General features: G+C 54.2%; 1 protein-coding gene across 16 annotated transcripts in view; it reads left to right on the forward strand.

Annotated features, from left to right (window-relative positions):
- TBC1D14 (TBC1 domain family member 14) overlaps nucleotides 1-18,292 on the forward strand; it is a 100,476-nt gene extending 82,184 nt beyond the window's left edge. For all 16 annotated transcript variants that reach the window (XM_055435119.2, XM_055435124.2, XM_088836550.1 and 13 more), the window contains 2 exons: nucleotides 12,039-12,297; nucleotides 15,758-18,292. In XM_055435119.2, the coding sequence (XP_055291094.2) occupies nucleotides 12,039-12,297; nucleotides 15,758-15,823 (325 nt within the window). In that variant the 3' untranslated portion in view covers nucleotides 15,824-18,292. The remainder of the gene's footprint in view (nucleotides 1-12,038; nucleotides 12,298-15,757) is intronic.
- Nucleotides 18,293-18,417: the final 125 nt, after the last annotated feature.

Genomic DNA, 18,417 nt, shown 5'->3' on the forward strand with positions numbered 1-18,417 from the left:
GGGTCACGCTGGATGGAGGTTGTGGCCCCGGGGAGTCCTGTGGCCGTGAGGGGTTCTGGGTGCCGTCAGCCGCGCCAGTCTGGGTTTGGCAGGATGGCGAGTGGAGCCGGTGTTGATCACGCTGGTTTTAGAGCACCTGTCGGACATCAAAGTGGGTGTACAGATGGAAGGTTCCAGAGAGCTTCTGCTGGAGCCTCGACCAGGAAGTCTGCATGCAGGATGGGTTAGTTGCCTGAGGAGAGGCTGGAAAGGCTGGGGTGTTCCCCACCAGGCGGCAGGTGAGGAGGCCAGGGCCGCCTCGGGAACCGGGAGTGGTGTCTCGGGTCTCGGAATCCTGCCTGAACCCTGGCCGCTCCCGTTGCGTCCCTGTGGCCTGAGCACAGCTGGGGAGCCTCCCTGAGCCTGTGGCCTCGTCTGTCCACCCGGATGACTGGCCTGAGGGCCCTGTATGGGGGCACCAGCCTTGCGAAGGCCTCCGCCTCGCAGAAGGAGGCATCTCTGGGCCGAGAGGCCGTTTGGGTTCCTGCACCGACCTGCGTGGTGAGCCCACAACTGCTGGGAACACACAGCGGGCTTGGCTTTTCTCTGTGCTCACTTGTTTCAGGGGGCAAAGACTTACTTAGCTCTAGAAGGCAAAGGTCAAATGTCTGCTTCCATGGGAGCAAGCCTGTGGGACGCTCGGTGTTCCCTGCTTCTGTCCAGAACCCCGAGACTGTTCCAGCTCTGCTGAATTCGTGCTGGCGATGAGGGTGTAGAGGTTGGGGCTGGTGTCACTGTGGGTCGGTCCAGATGTGAGGCCATTAAGCCGCCACTGGTAGGGGGCTGGGCTGGCCTGTCTGGGAGTGTTTGGGGCCAGGGTTAACGGTCACCTCCATTTAACCAACAGATGATTTCTCCACTCTGTGAACACTCAACTCTTGCACAGGCTGTCCTGCTGCACGCCTGTTTGTGCACCTGCTGTGAGATTTGACTGTGAACCCTGACCTTGCAGATTCCCAGGCCTAGAGGGTGTCAGTTGAGGGTCATATGGGACCAGAGTCTTCAGCTTCGACCTTATCTGCTTAGGCCACTGAGTTAGATTCTTAGGATTCCAGGCTCACGAGGAACTTTGGCAAACACTGTCCGGTAATAGTGTCTCTCAGCTTATTTTGCCCTGACTTGCAAAAGTAAATGAGTTGTGTGTTGTGACGCAGTGTGTGGTCGTGTTTGGAGCAATATAAGATAATGTATATGACAGAAACGGTTTTAAGAAACAATTCTTACCAGCCTTTACTATGTGTAGAGCGCATGCTAAAGTTTTCTGTTTTGTTTGTTCAGAAAAAAAAAAAGCTGCTGCTCCACGCTCCCCACGCTGATGGTGTTACAGGGCAGCGGTCAGGATGGGCAGCGTGAGGGGCGCTGTCCTGCAGGGAACATCTGTCTCTGCTTCGTCCCGGGCTGATGGGGAAGAGGGGCCCAGGCCATGGGGACTTGGGTCTGTTGACTCCAGCGCTTTTCACAGGATCTCATTCATTCAACCCTTAGAACAGGCCCCGGGAGCAAATCGTAAGATGCCTGTTTGACATGTGAGGAAATGGAGGCTCGGTGAGGCAGAGTGACCTGCCCGAGGTCGTTGACTTGCTGGACGGCAGCACTGGCATTCGAGCTCAGGGCCAGCTCCAGAGCCTGTGTACTTCCCCTCAGAGTGGGTTGAGTCTGAGGGATTTCTTAACAAGGCAGTGTACCCCGTGCGGAGGGCCCCAGAGCTTCAGTCGATGTGCTGATGAGCGTGGGCAGCGAGGGTCGGGTGCGTCGGTGGTGATCTTGGAGCAGAGTGCCGGGTGTCAGGGTGTAGGACTGCTCCGAGGACTCCTCCCCTTAGACCTCTGTGACATGATGTGCTTGGAGCCTGAGGCCCCGTGGATGCTCGCGGTGCCTGGGTGCGGCCTCTGCTGCTGCTGAGGCTTGGTTGCTTCCTAGAATTAGGACCACAGGGAGCCCTGTGTGTGTTTGCAGTCCCAGCACTGGGCGCACAGGAGTCTGTTAATAGACATTTACGTTGATCTAAGCTTCCCTGGTGGCCCAGAGGTTAAAGCGTCTGCCTCCAATGCGGTAGACCCGGGTTCGATCCCTGGGTTGGGAAGATCCCCTGGAGAAGGAAATGGTAACCTACTCTAGTATGCTTGCCTGGAGTATCCCATGGAGGGAGAAGCCTGGTAGGCTGTAGTCCACGGGGTCGCAAAGAGTCGGACACGACTGAGCGACTTCACTTTCACTTTCAAGCCCAGGAAAACCGTGCTGTGCACACCTGGGTGCTTCCGCAGGGACCCAGGCTCTTGATTAGGTGCTCAAAGTTAGGTGGGAACTCAGAGCAGGAACAGGGTGGGAAAAAAGCCCAGGGAAAGGGCGGGCGCTGCTCAGGACCCGCCCCGGAGGCCGGTGTTTCAGAGTCGCCGCTGCTCTACTGCATCTTCACAGTGCCTGGAGCAGATCCCTGTTAGCACAGAGGGAGCCAGCGAGGCCCGTCCCGCAGCGGGCGGTCCAGGAGGCCCTCTTGCCCCTGCTGTCCTGCTTCTGCTGTGTCCCAGCCTCGTCCCAGGCTGCGGCTGCTCCCTGGTGGCCGGGCTGCCTGAGGCGCACATGCCTATGCGTGTGTCCGCAGAGGGTGTGGGTCGCTGCCCTCTGGCCCCTGCACCGTCCCTCTGCACGGCTATGGTCTCCCGTGGTTTGGCTGCTGAGTGTCCTGTGTGAGCCGTGTGGGTGCTCACGGGAGACCTGTCTGCCCGCCAGGAGCCATCTAGGACTTGCTCCTTCTTCCGTTGCGGGACACGTTAGTTTTATAAGACATGGTCTTGCCCAGTCTGAGAGCTCCTCTTCTGGAACCCCCTCTCTCTAGCCTCCCCGCAGCGGCTGGGGCTTCCCTTCATGAGAGCACCCATTTCTCGCTGCCCCCACAGTAGGCCCCGTACAATCAGTCTCCTCGGTGACCCCCGTGCCCAGCCCCATGCCGGGCTCGGAGTCCTGGACCCAGGGATGCACCCACTCCCAAGGGGCCCCTTTCTCGGGTCTGAGGTGCACGGGGCCCAGCCCGAGGCTTATGCGAGTGCCCGCCTCTGCACGTGTTCAGGGGCTACCGTCTTGCACAGCGCTGCAGAGACCTCATGGTGGAGACTCAGACTCACTCGTTGAGGCCGTCCTCCTGGCAGGGGTCTCACCCCGCGTGCTCATCTCTCCTCTCTGCTCACGTGGACACGGAGGGGCCGAGCGGGCTCTCGCCCTCCATGGCCGGCTTCCTACAGAGTTTCCAGTGTTCAGACCATCACATGTCCGTGTTTGGTGGGAGGACTGACATGCGGTCAGTTAACTTGTTAGAATATTTTCCACTGCTGTCAAATGAGTTATTAGGAGGCATGGGTAGGTTTTGTAATAGATAATCCTGAATTAATGAAATAATCAAGCAGAACATTGTGTATCCTGATTAATGTTTCTTGAATGTTTGGTGGTACTTGGAGATCCTGTCGTCACGCCGAGTCTCTACCTTGAAGGCAGGCTGGGTGAAATTACTGATGGAAGAGTGTCGTTTCCGTGGCATCCAGCGTCCTTCTCACTCATAGCTTCCACTTTCCATTTTCAGTCAGTTCAGCCGCTCAGTCGTGTCCGACCCTCTGTGACCCCATGAACCGCAGCACGTCAGGCCCCCCTGTCCGTCACCAACTCCCAGAGTTTACTTTCAAAGTCATGTCCACTGAGTCCGTGATGCCATCCAACCATCTCATCCTCTGTCGTTCCCTTCTCCTCCTGCCCTCAATCTTTCCCAGCATCAGGGTCTTTTCAAAGGAATCAATTCTTCGCATGAGGTGGCCAAAGTATTGGAGTTTCAGCTTCAGCATCAGTCCTTCCAATGAATATTCAGAACTGATTTCCTTTAGGATGGACTGGTTGGATCTCCTTGCAGTCCGAGGGACTCTCAAGAGTCTTCTCCAACACCACAGTTCTAAAGCCCTCAGCTTTCTTTATATAGTCCAACTCTCACATCTGTACATGACCACTGGAAAGACCATAGCTTTGACTAGATGGACCTTTGTTGGCAAAGTAATGTCTCTGCTTTTTAATATGCTGTCTAGGTTGGTCATAACTTTTCTTCCAAGGAGCAAGCGTCTTTTAATTTCATGGCTGCAATCAGCATCTGCAGTGATTTTGGAGCCCCAAAAAATAAAGTCTGACACTGTTTGCATTGTTTCCCCATCTCTTTGCCATGAAGTGATGGGGCCAGATGCCATGATCTTATTAGCTTTCTGAATGTTGAGTTTTAAGCCAACTTTTTCACTCTCCTCTTTCACCTTCATTCTGCCGTAAGGGTGGTGTCATCTGCATATCTGAGGTTATTGATATTTCTCCTGGCAATCTTGATTCCAGCTTGTGCTTCATCCAGCCCAGCACCTAAAAACTCCTCCAGAGCAAAGTTGTCTTGCTGAGCTGCAGGCGTTTGAGTTGCATCTGGCACCCCATGTGGGGGCCTCCTCAGCGTGTGTGTGGAGAGTGGGAGGAGGGTTTGGAGCCGGGGGGTGGGGGACTTTCAGGCAGAAGGACCCACATAGCCTGTGGCCACTGGCCCACCCACCCCCGCCCGGCGGGTGTCGGAGCCTGGGTGCTGAAGCAGGGCGCACAGTACTTACCTGCTGTCTGCAGCCCCTGCCCATGGCTGGCGCCTAAGGTGGAAACACCCTTGGGCTCAAATCGGAGGGTGCTCTGGGGGCTCAGAGGTGGTTCTCTCTGCTTGCTTCCAGGATTGTAGGGGGAAGAGTTGGGCTTGTTAATTATGTTTGAATGGAGACTTATTTAACTACCTCCAATTTTTAAATGAATGCGGTTCTCTGTTGGGTGTTTCATGTTGTTTCATTTAATCGCACAGAATCTAAGGAGGCTGAGTAGTTACCTAGCAGTGTCTGCGCTGCTTGTCTGAGTTTTTAGGGCACTGGCAGCGCCTTGGTGGGGCGGGCTGGGGTTCAGAGCTGCTTCCTGAGCCAGCGCTGGGGGCGGAGGCTCCTTCGTAGGAGCCAGTCAGGGTGGGACGCTCTGGGCACAGCTGGACGTCGGTGGTGTCAGGCCGTGAAGGTCCAGGTCTCCAGTGGTGTCGTCTCAGTGAGGACACTGCAAGGTGAGTTTTCCCCTTTTGTTGCTGTTCAGTCGCCAAGTCGTGTCTGACTCTGACCCCATGGACTGCAGCACACGCCAGGCTCCCCTGCCCTTCACCATCTCCCGAGTTTGCTCAGACTCACATCCATCGAGGCAATGATGATATCCAGCCATCTCATCCTCTGTTGTCCCTTCTCCTCCTGCCTTCAATCTTTCCTAGCATCAGGGTCTTTTCCAATAAGTCAGCTGTTCGCATCAGGTGGCCAAAGTATTGGAGTTTCAGCCTCAGCATCAGTCCTTCCAGTGAATATTCAGGGTTGATTTCCTTTGGAACTGACTGGTTTGATCCTTTCCTGTTTTACCTCAGGCTAAAACCTGCATCCTCCCTTCACTTGTGATTTCCTCACCTGTGGTTTTCCCAGTGGTCATGTATGGATGTGAGAGTTAGTCCACAAAGAAGGCTGAGCGCTGAAGAATTGATGCTTTTGAACTGCGGTGTTGGAGAAGACTCTTGAGGGTCCCTTGGACTGCAAGGAGATCCAAACAGTCAATTCTAAAGGAAATCAGCCCTGAATATTCATTGGAAGGATTGATGGTGAAGCTCCAATACTTTGGCCACCTGATGCAAAGAGCCGACTCATTGGAAAAGACCCTGATGCTGGGAAAGATTGAAGGCGGGAGGAGAAGGGGCGACAGAGGATGAGATGGTTGGATGGCGTCACTTAGTCAATGGACATGAGTTTGAGCAAGCTCTGGGAGATGGTGAAGGAGAGGGAAGCCTGGCGTGCTGCAGTCCACCAGGTTGCAAAGAGTCAGACTCGACTGAGTGACTGAACATCCGTTCCGTTCCGTTCCATTGCTCAGTCGTGTCCGACTCTGTGCGACCCCGTGGACTGTAGCCTACCAGGCTTCTCCGTCCCACCACTGCAAATGGAGATGATGCCTGCACTTCCTCAGGCGCCACTGTGGCTGACCCAGGGGGGAACGGGTAGGGCAGCGCCCAGCCCTGGGGGCATGTGCTCCTTGTTGACTCTGAGGAGCAGTGCAGGGCGGTGTCAGTTCTCCCACCATCCCACCAGAAGCAGCTTCTGCCTCCAGGCCTGGCTTCTCTGTCTCCCTACCCTGGCCTGCTCCCTGTTTGCAGGCCAGCAGTTAGGTTAAGAATCGCCATTGGAAATGTGAAGCCTTGACAGAAAAAAGGGAAAAAAACCTAAAATTGCTCTGTTCCTCTTGCATATATTATGGGGGAAGCAGAGACACACAATCTGTCTTTGTTGTCTTTTATGCGCCTTTAGCCCCTTCATTAGTTTGGCAAGACAGAAAGACCTTTTTTCTGAGTGAGTTGAATTGATGCCTGAAGCTGTCATTTTAAACATTCTGTTTAGTTGCCGGTGCTGGGTCTCTGTTGCTGCACGGGCCTTCCTCCAGTTGTGGCGGGTGGGGATACTCCCTTGCTGCGGTGTGCGGGCTTCTGCGGTGGTGCTGCAGGCTGCAGGCTCCAGGCTGCAGGGGCCTCGGTCGTCGTGGCTCCTGGGCTCAGTAGTTGCGGTTTCTGGGCTCTTCGGCACGGGCTCAGTAGTTCCGGGGCACCGTCGGAACTATTGCTCTGTTACTTGCTTCTTACTTGGTTGTTTAGTTACTTTTGGAGGCATGTGTCTTCAAGGCACGGTCTTCCCATACCAGGGATCGCACCTGTGTTACCTGCATTGGCCACCAAGCCCCCAGGGCAGCCCTGAAACTGTCAGTTTTTTGAGCACAGTGCAGTAACGTGCAGTCATACTGGGGCGCACAGCACACCTGTCCCGCGGGTGAGAAGTGCTGGGCTTCCCGCTTCCTGTGGGAAGCGCACCACAGTCCTGGGATGACCGGAGGGAAACCTTGAGGCGGGGAGGGGGAGTGCGTGCACGCAGCAGCCCCCTCGTCCCTGTGCTCTGATGGTGGGTCCTGGGCTGCCGGCGGCACTGGGCTTACCTCGGGCCTGCAGGAGCCGGGCGGGTCTCCACCCGCACCTGCTAAGCTCTTCTGAGAGTAAATGGGAGAGCGTTGTGTCTGAGTCCTGTTCGTTTGCTGGTTTTGACTCTGAGTGCAGCTGAAGATACAGGGAAGCGTTTGATAGCTGCTGGTGATGAACGGTTTTCCAGTGAAAGGGGAGGTGGGAGGGGAGGCGGGAAGCCTGGGGACCCTGGAACCGTCTGAGCGCCACGCTCTAGGGGAGGATGGGAGGGGAACACCGTCTCGGAGGCAGGAGGCTGGCAGGCAGGGACCCTGGACTCTCGGGTGGGGCACAGGTGGCCCCGGGCGGGAGCCCAGGGGCAGGGAGCTGGCTGCTGGAAGGCCTCCTGGGTCTCAGGGCTCAGAGTAGGGAGGGTGGCTGGGGTTCCATCCCCATTTGATGGCTGTCGTGAGACGGATGTGTGAGGTGCTGCATGAGCAACTGACGGGACAGGCCCAGCCCAGGGGTAGGAAGCAGCTTTCCCAGGAGGGCCGTCTAAGGCCGAGTGGTGGCAAGGAGACGTGTTGTCAGGGGAAAACTTTTACATATTTTTCTTTAACAGGCACATTTTATTTAAGATACAGTAAGATTCAAGGCTTTAATGATTCCGTTTCTGTACCTGAAGATAGTAAATGATAGTGTGTATGACACAATTTATAGTTTTCCACACGAACTACAAACTTGGTGATCAAGTCTCCATCTTGTTTTGACTTTTCAGCAGCATTTGACATTCTTCACTCTGTGATTCCAGAACATTTCCTTTATCTGGTACCATCTATACACAAACTGTTGCCAGCCCCAGAGCCCTCCTCTGAACTTCAGATTGATTCACATATCCACCTGGATGTCTGGTGACTTGAGCTCAGGTCCAAACCAGAGGACTCACAGCTTCACCCGTGGAGTTGGCACCTCAGACCTGTCCGTTGCATTTCCTGTGAGACACGTCCACATTTGGGCCGCCCCCTCTGTTGCAGTCCTGTGCCGACCTGCCTGGTGGGTTCAGTGGCCACCCCGGCGAGGCCTGCATTCCTCTGCAAGAGCTTCTCAGCACAGTGGACGGGCCCCTTCCCTGCTCAGACCCTTCACTAATTTTCCAGCTCACGTAGAAGGAAACCTGCAGGCCTTGCGGCAGTCTGTAAGGTCCTGTGCGCTGGGCACCAGTCCCCACAGGCATCCTCACGGGTTCTCCCTTTGGCTGTTACGGCTTTAAACACAGTGGCCTCCTGGCCCATCAGCGGATGCGCTGGGTTACCCCTGCCTCCGAGCTGAGAGCTCACTGTGAGTTCTGTCTGGGGCTTCCTCCTCGGGGCTTTGTGGAAGTGTCGCTTTTCAGTGGCCTCCTGGCCCATCAGCGGATGCGCTGGGCCACCCCTGCCTCCGAGCTGAGAGCTCACTGTCTGGGGCTTCCTCCTCGGGGCTTTGTGGAAGTGTCGCTTTTCAGTGGCCTCCTGGCCCATCAGCGGATGCGCTGGGCCACCCCTGCCTCTGAGCTGAGAGCTCACTGTCTGGGGCTTCCTCTCGGGGCTTTGTGGAAGTGTCGCTTTTCAGTGGCCTCCTGGCCCATCAGCGGATGCGCTGGGCCACCCCTGCCTCTGAGCTGAGAGCTCACTGTCTGGGGCTTCCTCTCGGGGCTTTGTGGAAGTGTCGCTTTTCAGTCATGCGCCCTCCCTGACCGTCCTGTTCACACACCCAGACTGGTGGTCCCTGCCTCACACCCTGCTTTTTATTTGAATCCACGTCTGACGGTTTGTGCGCTTCATTCGTGCTTCCCGCCCACGAGGGCAGGGAAGCCGTCTGCCTTGTTGATTCTGCGTATTCTCAGCACAGGGAACAGTGGCTGGCGTGGAGCAGGCTTTAAAAGCCGTTCATGACGTGCAGCTTAGAATCAGCAGGGCTCCGATCTCAAGAGCTTCTCATGGAGTGATGGGGGCTGGTCGGCAGGATCGAGCAAGAGGGCATCACAAGCCTTCAGGGTGGCATTGCTTTGCAGGGGTGGCGGGGGAGGACTGGGCTTGGCTGTACTTATTTTAAGTATAAGTTCATCCTAAGTTCAATGTGAGTTTTTGCACTTTGAACAGTTTTTGCACCACAAATGCTACCTGCAAATAATGTTTATTTGCCAACTCAGTAAGGCAGATGGTTGCTAACAGCTTGACTGGTGGATTCTTGTGAATTTTTAAAAAAGTGTAATTTGAGGGACCTCCCTGGTGGTCCAGTGGTTAACACTTTGCGTTCCCAATGCAGAGGGCTCAGGTTTGATCCCTGGTTGGGGAGCTAAGCTCCCACACGCCATGTGGCCAAAAAATAAAGTTGAAAAAAAAAAAGTATCTATTAAAAAATGTTAGTTGAAGAGGATTACTTTGATTGTGCTTCTGAGTTGTGGTAAGCTCGTCACTGTTTCACAGTGCTCTTTTTATCCCATCCTTGTTCTGTTCCACAGACAATGCTTCTAATGTGTTTAAAATGTATCTTTTTTTGTATACGTTTTTTAAAAGAATGTTACAGTAAATGGCACTAAACTACTACTGCCTGCCAGGTGAGTGTGGCACTCCTGATCATTAGGACATCAACTTCACAATGTATCTGAAGCAGTTTACAAAGACCACATACACATCTGAACTGAAGAGTATTGTGTCAACAAGACTTCTGTTCTTTCTCTCTCTTTGCCTCTCAATTTTACCAGGCTTTTTTTGTTTGTTTAAGACTACTATGCTTTTAAGATGTAAAGGTGTGATTTTTTTCACCTGTGAATCGTCAGGTAAGTGGTTTTGGGGATTAGGTAATTTGCTTTTCATAAAAAAAAAAAAAATGTCCTCTGGAGTTGAGAATGTTCAGATTGGGACTTGAAACAAAGATCTCTTAGCTCTCTCTCAAACTGTGTTTTCTAGACCAAGTGATGAGGTGGTTTTCTGTTTTTTGAGACAGTAAGAAGCTCAGGCAGAAGGTTTGTTGTGACTTTAAAGGTAAGGGGTCCTCCTTGCCTTTGCCTGAGGGCACGTGCCCCACTCTGGACTTCAGGGCACGTGTTCAGGGTCTAGTTCTTTTACTGTTGGTGGCAGGAGCTGCAGTGATTTTTCTCAGACCTCTGTGTCCCTCTTCTAGTATCTGATTTGAAATCTAACCTTTCTTGAATCTTCGAGTTTTAAAGCACTGACAGGGATGGCCCTGAATGTTTGTTGTTCCGTCGTGTCCGACGCTTTGCAATCCAACGGGCGCGCCAGACTTCCCTGTCCATCACCAACTCCTGGAGCTTGCTCAAACTCATGTCCTTTGAATCGGTGATGCCATCCAACCATCTCATCCTCTGTCGTCCCCTTCTCCTCCTGCTCTCAATCTTTCCCAGCATCAGGGTCTTTTCCAGTGAGTCAGTTCTTCCCATCAGGTGGCCAAAGTATTGGAGCCTCAGCATCAGTCCTTCCAATGAATATTCAGGTTTGATTTATTTTAGGATTGACCGGTTGGATCTCCTTGCAGTCCATGGGACTCTCAAGAGTCTTCTCCAGCACCACAGTTCAAAAGCATCAATTCTTTGACACTCAAGCCTTCTTTGTGGACCAGCTCTCACGTCCATATATGACTACTGGAAAAACCATAGCTTTGACTAGACGGAGCTTTGTCGGCAAAGTAATGAGTGTTATGGGGTCTTCGTTATCTTGCTGTGTTGAATGCCTGTTCCCCCAGGTCCTGGAGGAAAGGCTGTTTCTGGGGCAGAGCACCCTTCCAGGGGCGAGGGTAGAGTTCACAGCCTGGAGGTCTCGGCAGGCAGAGAGCCTTGCAACTTGTGAGCAGACTTGCCAGTATGGTGTAGACCCCACTGCAGGAGAGAGTCCTGCTGTAAAGGCTGGGTGACAGGACCTCCTGACCAGGACGGTCTGCAGCCTGAGTGCAGCACCTGAGTTCAGGTGCCTTCACGGCCTGTGCGTGTCTCTTGGAGTCAGTGTGGGCACTCAGGGAGTACTGCAGCCTGTGGATAAGTGGTTTCCTGGGAGCACCGAGGGCTGTGTGGTGGGAAGACGGTGAGACCCGCTCCCTGACACCTGTGACATCCTGGGGTGGCCTGGGAGCTTGTGGACACACAGAGATGCCAGATGCTGGGCCCAATGCAGGGTGGGGATCGGGGCTCCCTACCTGGGGGCGGCATCCGTGGGGTGGGTGGGGGTGGACAGCGCGTCCTCAGAGCCCCGGGGTCGAGGGAGCCCAGGCGGGTGGGCGCATCTGTCTGGGTGTGGCATCAGGAGATGCCCCGGATTCGGCCCCGGGCGGCAGGAGGACTGGGCTCAACACAGCCTGGACTCAGCTTCCTGTTGACGTGCTCCGGTCACCTGAGACTGTGTGTGGCGGTTTGAATTGCTACTGTCACAGTTTTTTAAGGGAATGCGTATCTGTGTTTCACTTACTGTTTCCTCCTGATGGTTTTAAATATAAGCTCAGTTTCTTGTAACCCACTGTCACATTTACTCGGAAAGTTTTACTCTGTTCCTTTTCTGACCCCTGCCAGGAGGAGGGTGTCCAGTGCTCCTCAGACGTCAGGTGCGCTTGTGTCGACTCAGCTATACTTTTCCGTTTGCTGTTTTTATTTCCCACCAAACTAAGCTCTGCCTGCCTTATTGACTTAACATCTAGCGCCTGCCTCAGAGTAATAGTAAGCACATAGTAGGTTCATGATAAACATGTTGCATGCACAAGTATGGTGTCTAATTCGGAAACTGTATGTTGTTTGAGATTCTTTGTGAAAGCTGATCATGCTGTTTTAGATAATGTTTAAATTGACCTTCAGCGTGAATTCGGGCCAGAGCTCTTCCACCCTCCGCCCCCACCCCAGGACGTGAAATATGAAAGGGACTAAACTCAGGAACGCCAGAGAGGATTGGCCCTGAGCCAGGGCTCTATCGTGGAAACTCCAGGATCTGACGGCCCCTCTCTCCCCCAGGATCTTCACTCTCTACAGCAAGTCTCTGCCCCTTGACCTGGCCTGCCGGGTCTGGGACGTGTTCTGCCGCGACGGGGAGGAGTTCCTGTTCCGCACGGCGCTGGGCCTCCTCAGGCTGTTCCAGGACGTCCTGACTAGGATGGACTTCATTCATGTGGCGCAGTTCCTCACGCGGCTGCCCGAGGACCTTCCTGCCGAGGAGTTCTTTGCTTCCATCGCCAGCATTCAGATGCAGAGTCGAAACAAGAAGTGGGCTCAGGTGAGCGGGCTTTTGTGCTCTATCCCCTGTCTGGTTGAGGAAGCGGGTTATGCAGAGCGCCTTATGAGGAACCAGCCCTCTCGAAGGAGCCGTGGCTTTGGGGCCTGGCTCTGCCACACAGGGCTTGGAGAGTCGTTTCCGCTTTGAGCGAAGGAGCTGGAGAAGAAAAATCTCCCCACCCCTCCTACAGGGGCTTCCCAGGTGGCTCGGATGGTAAAGAATGTGCCCACAATGCGGAGACGTAGGTTTGATCCCTGTTCTTGCCTGGAGAATTCCCATGGACAGAGGAGCCTGGTGGGTTCAGTCCACCGGGTTGCACAGAGGCAGACACGACTGGGCGACTGAACAGCAGTAGCAGCACGGGGCCCTCTGCCTGGTAGACGGTATTTTGTAAACCAGGCTTCCCAATACTTTTTTAAATCCCAGAGACAGAGAGCCAAGGGGGCTGACCTGTCGCCATCTCACCGGCAGAGGGGGCCCGGAGAGGGGCCAGTGTCCTCAGTGGTCGTAGAGGGAGGGGAGGGGACGGTAGGGAGGGGAGGGGAGGGAGGGGAGGGCTCCCCGGACGTGGGCGTGTTGCTGGGGCTCCGACAGCTGCTTTCAGGGTGGTCCAGCCTACACAGGAGCGAGTCCTCCCGGGACCACTTCTCCCAGGCTCCCTGCTTCCCCTCTGGACTTCCCTCCTAGGTTTTTGACCCTGTGGGGTTGGTCCTGTGTCGTCTGGTTCCTAGTCTTTATCATAAGAAAGGGAAAATAGAACACGTGGCCTCAGGATGCTGTGTACGCTCAGTTTGCCCGAGCATCAAGTCCTAGGGGAGGCTTGTCCTTGCCATTCAGTGCTTGTTCCTGATTTAAGGGTTTTTTTTTTATTAGTGGAAGATTTAAAGTACATTCAAAATAGAAGAAAAGAGAATAACCAACCCCCATGTGCCTGTCAAGTACCCTGTCAGCTTTCAGATTTCTGTTTTCAGACATCAGCAGTAACTTTGTCCTTTGCTTAAATCAAGGTCTAGATAAGGTCTTCACGCTGTAACTGGATGAAAGGTCTTTTGCGTCTTCTTTTAACATATAGGGTTGCCTCTCCTTTCCACTTCTCCTCCCCTCCCCTTTGCTTATTGAGGAAACGAGGTCACGTCCAGTAGCAGTTGTCAGCGTCTGGATTTTGCTACTTCTGTCCCTGCGGTGGTGTTCATTGTGGTCCTTTCACTCTCTTTCCTGTAAATTGACAGACCTGGAGGCTTGAGGAGGTTCCCAGTTTTTAATGTTTGGCCAGATAACTTCACAGGTGATTTGACTCTCTCTCTCTGATAGCGGCCTATTTATTTTTGTTTCACAGCTTTAATAATTTACAGTACCATAAACTTCACCCCTTTTAGAGTAAACAATCTGATGCCAGTCCATTTATCACCCAGAGAGGGTCCCCACTGCCCTGGGCCCTTTGATCTGCCCCCCGAGCTGGTCCTTTCTCCCCTCCTGAGATGCACTCTGGCTGGTGGGCTTCCTTCCTGTCTGGGCCTTTAGGGAAGGAGCACAGCTGCTGTGGTGGGCCGTTGGGAGCCGTGCAATGCTCCCCTGGTTTCACCGGGCGGGGGGCGGGGCACTGCTCTGTGCTCAGTGTGCTATGAGTTACATTTCCGAAATAAATGCATTCAGTTCATAAAAGAAGTGAAGCACTGCCTCACGCGACAGTATGGGCACGCCTTCAGAGCACTGCATTGTGAGAAGGCCAGACCCTGGAGACCACACTGCGTGGCTCCATTCTCGTGCAGTTCCAGAAACGGAGCTGTCGGGACAGGACGCGGTGAGCGGGGGCAGGGCTGTGACACCTGGGGGGCGGGGGCTACTCTTGTCCTGATGAAAATGTCCCGAAATTGGCTGTGCCGAGGGCCGCACGTTATCTGTGAGTATATTAAAAGCCACCAAATTGAACACGCAAAGTGGGTGGATTTTATGTATGGTATGTGAGTTATGTCTCAGTAAGCTGTTAAGAAAAACAAAAAACTCAGCTCCTGTGTGAGCAGGACTGGCTATATAATTATTAGGGATCTGGTGAGAGGGAAGAAGAGCCTTTCTCTTGATTAGGCAATAAATGGGCAACACAGAACGAAGGTATGGGGCCTCGTGTTCAGAATTAGTGTCAAGGGTTTGAGGCTGGCAGCTGCAGAGCGCTGGGCTGGGCAGGGCTGAGTGGGGTCCCTGCTGGACCGTGCAGGTGCACGCTCACCTGTGCGTGAGCATGCTCTGGAGTCTCCTGGGACTCCGCCACTTGCACTGATGCTTGGAAGTACCCGCAGAGAGCCAGGGCCCTTCCTGACGACCGTGCGTGTCTCTCGGAGCCACTGCTGCCTTGGCTTTTCATCACGCACAGCTGTGGTCTGCCGACCTCCCTTTGTGTTTCACTGGCCCTCCCCCGCCCGTCCACACACCCACAGAGACACGCACAAATCCAGACCTGTCGTTCTGCTTCTTGCATTTGAGGTGAAAATTAGCAGTTAAGACCAGGTTAAAGGTTATTAGATAGTGGGACACCCTCTAATAGTGGGGCGGTAACAGGAGTTAGCCAGACAGTGGGCTTCGTCTGTGAGTTTGTTTAGCTCCAGGTCCCGCGGGAATTGTGGTTTGTGCCGTTTCTCTTAAATTCGGTGCTTATAGTTAAGATCCTGCTGCGCTTTAGCAAACAGGAGGTTGTGTTCAGCTGTCCGTCTCAGGGGAAGAGAATGGAGCTTTGGGGGCTTTTATCTGCCGTCATCCCTTCTGTGCCGTGTATTTGAAGCCCTTGTGCAGTGTTCCTGCTTTACCCTCTGTAATTTGTACTTGGCCTAAAGTGGTCCAGTGCTGGCCCAAGGAGTTTGAGGAGCTGGTGCCCTGGAGATCCCCTTGGTTCCGAAATGAGGCCCATGTAAGTGTGGATCCGTGTGTGCGGAGTGGCTTTCAGCGGGTCGCTCGTGTACGCGTCCGCCACTCCCTGCCTTCCACTTGGTGCGGGTTACACGGCTGCTGTGCAGGAGGCGCCTGGCGGTGCTCTGCGTGGCTGCAGTAAATGGGCCCGTCCTCCCTGCTGCTGTTAAGCAATCACAGTGGAATGTCATGTTTTTAAAAATAAAGGTGTTAACTTAGAGTTCAGAGCAGCCAGCTAAGTTGCCCTGGGGACGCGCAGGGAGGCAGTGGGCACGTGAGCCTTCTGGAGCGGGAAGCCTGGCTTTGCTGGTGGGGAGCGCGGGGGGCTGGAGCCAGACTGGAAGGGGCAGAGCCCGGTAGCCTGGCCTTGACATTGGCGGCTGGTGCCCCGAGGGAAGTCCCTGGGCTAACGTTCTAGCCCAGAGAGGGCGTGACCCGGTAGAAAGATGAGTCTGCAGGAGTGTGGAAGGCGGATCGGAGGAGTTGGCCACCGGGGAGGCCGTGAGGACCTGTGTCCGTGTGTGTTGCCAGTCGCCCACCGGTGTCTCCCTGTGATTCCCAGGTGCTGACCGCCTTGCAGAAGGACAGCAGGGAAATGGAGAAAGGAAGCCCATCTCTGCGTCATTGACGAGGCAGGTGGACTCATGCTCGGCCGGGAAGCAGGCTCCACGTGGCCCCTGTGTAGCCTCAGGCGGATGCCCTGGCAGCTCCGGAGGACAGGGGCTGTTTCCACGTTTGATCCCTAATGCTGGAGTTGGCCTTAAACACAACACAACAAAACACTTTTAAAGAATTAAACCAAGGCTAAGCCTTAAGAAGCTCAGTGGAATGATGACCATGGCCAACCACTGTATTCTGCATGGTTTAAAAATAGGGCAGTGGCTAATTTCCTCCCCTCATTTCAGCAAAAGTTAATTAAATTGTAATGCTTTTATGTCAACTACTGGAAAGTATATTACAATTTTTCATTAGCCAAGGTGCATGAGAAATGTTATTTGGGAGACCTCAGAGATGGCATTGGCTCATATCTACATATTTTAGTCGAAAAGGGACTGCTGATTTTAGTTGCTGAGGTAATCCTTCCAGAGCCGCAGGTCATGTTTCTAAAGCCCGCCTACCAAAGACAGCACGGCAGGAAGACGGGCTCCCGGAGGACAGCCGCTGATCGGTGCGCGCGGGCTCCCCTGGAACACACACGATCTGACCTTCAGGCTGACCTTTTACCATGTTGCCTTGACAAAATTCCAGCACCGGGGCTGACAGCGCACGCTCAGGTTCTGGGGGGCGCCCCGCTGTCCCAGAGACCGCACCCCCATTTGTCCAGCAGTGGTGGCTCACACAGACCCTGCGGCAGTAGAGGCAGGCTTTAGAGCAGAGCTGGCCTCTCTGAGCCGGGCGGGGGGTGGTGAGGCAAGATGCCCCGCCCCTGGCCGCCCGCTGGTTTCTGGGAGGCCAGGCCAGCCCGCGAGGGGCAGGGCGCCCTTCCTGTCCCAGCAGGGCAGGCCGTCCCTGGGGTGGTGACCCCGCCTCACTGGGTCAATTCGCAGGACAGCTGTGGGGAGCGGGGCGCAAGCAGCACGTGTCCAGTGGCCCAGGTGCCTTGTCAGGAATTCTCAGCGTCCTCCCACTTCATTCGCTGCCTTTTTGTCCCAGCTTTTCCTTGACTCATTTGGCGAACTTTGCATTAAGAGCTTTGGTTATCCAAGTGCAGAGACGTGAAGACCGACGGCACGGAGAAGTCCAAGGACAGGCCCGTCCCCACGGACACGGCTCCCACGCGCGCAGGCGCCGGTCTCCGGGGCACTCAGGAGGCCAGGCCCACGGGCACTTGCCGCCTAGCCACCCTCCTCAGCCATACGTCCGCCCTTGGGGTGGAGCCTAACTACGGCATCACTTTTATAGGTTTTTCTCCACCGGCCGTGCCCACTGATGACACTTCAGGTACAAAGCAAGCTGCCGAGCCGCTGGCTGTCCCCATGCCCTCCACCTGCCTCTGTCCCACGTGTCCTTTACCCCCTCGTGTTCCTGGCTGAACTCCCCGGGGAGCTTGCAGAGCATCCCCCACCACTTCCTGCCTCGGCCTTGAAGCGCCAACCCGCCTGACTCCTTGGAGGAAGCCTTCCGTCTCCACCGAGCTCCGGGGCAGCCGTTCCCGGACTCCACAAGGGGCTGAGCGTAACCGGGCTGGGGAGGGCCTGGAAACAGGCCACCGGCCCTGTCAGGCCCTTCCTTGCAGACATACCTGGTCTCGTCCCATGACGGGTTTTCTGTTCGTGAAAGATGTATATATTTTCTTACTGTACATAAAGACGTTCTTACCGTGCATAACGAAGTGGTGACAGAAAGCCACGCAGCTGGGGCCGCGGGCAGTTGCTGAGAGTGAGTTTGTGCACCTCCACGTGTGGTCAGCGCCCCCAGCCCTTGACATGGCTGTCGGACAGTCCGACATAAATCTCTTCGGATAGCATCGTATATGCATTGAGTTTTTAAGCAGGATTCCAGGCCATTCTGCAACACTTCCAGATCTGTAGTTCAGAGGAAGTTTTCATGACCTGTTCAGGGACCACATGAGCTCTCTGCTGGCTTGATGTGTCCACCTTGGAGTCTGGGAAGTTTGAGGTCCCAGTCTAGGGTTGCTCAGCTGCTTGTCACAGAGGGCAGAGGGCTGCCGAACTGCACAAGGCTGTGCTTCTCTGCTCACCATTCTGGTTTCAGAAAACCAGAAAAAGAATTGAAACGCAGCCCCCTTGGGAGGTCGGCCCTCTCCACTTCCGGTGCCACTGATTTTCAGAACGTGAGATGTCAGGGTTGGGGCCTCTGCTGCTGGCCCTCAGAGTTGGTTACTGTGTCCCCACCAGTCACTGAAATCCCATCTGGAACAACATTCACTTTAAAGGGTACTTTTTAACTGCTCCGTTTTTGACTATTTTAAATAGTTTGCTGATAGAAAACTCCTGATAACACTTGCTACATATCATGTTTTAATTGCTTGTACAGTTAACCTTTAATTTTATTTAGTAAAGTGTATCAAACTAGGGCTTTTTGAATTGTAAATACGTGGTTTTATTAAATAAAAGTCATGTAAGATTGTTGCTTACATTCATTGCCGCTTGGTTTCAAGTTAGAGTTCTCACCCCAAAGTAAGGTAAAATTTGAGCATGGTGCTATTTGAATATTTTCAAATGCACTTACTAGTCTCGGTTAAATAAAAGAGGTGGTTCG

This window comes from Moschus berezovskii, chromosome 5, assembly GCF_049115385.1.
Source record: "Moschus berezovskii isolate FMDL1 chromosome 5, NW_MosBer_1.0, whole genome shotgun sequence".
Taxonomy (NCBI): Eukaryota; Metazoa; Chordata; class Mammalia; order Artiodactyla; family Moschidae; genus Moschus; species Moschus berezovskii.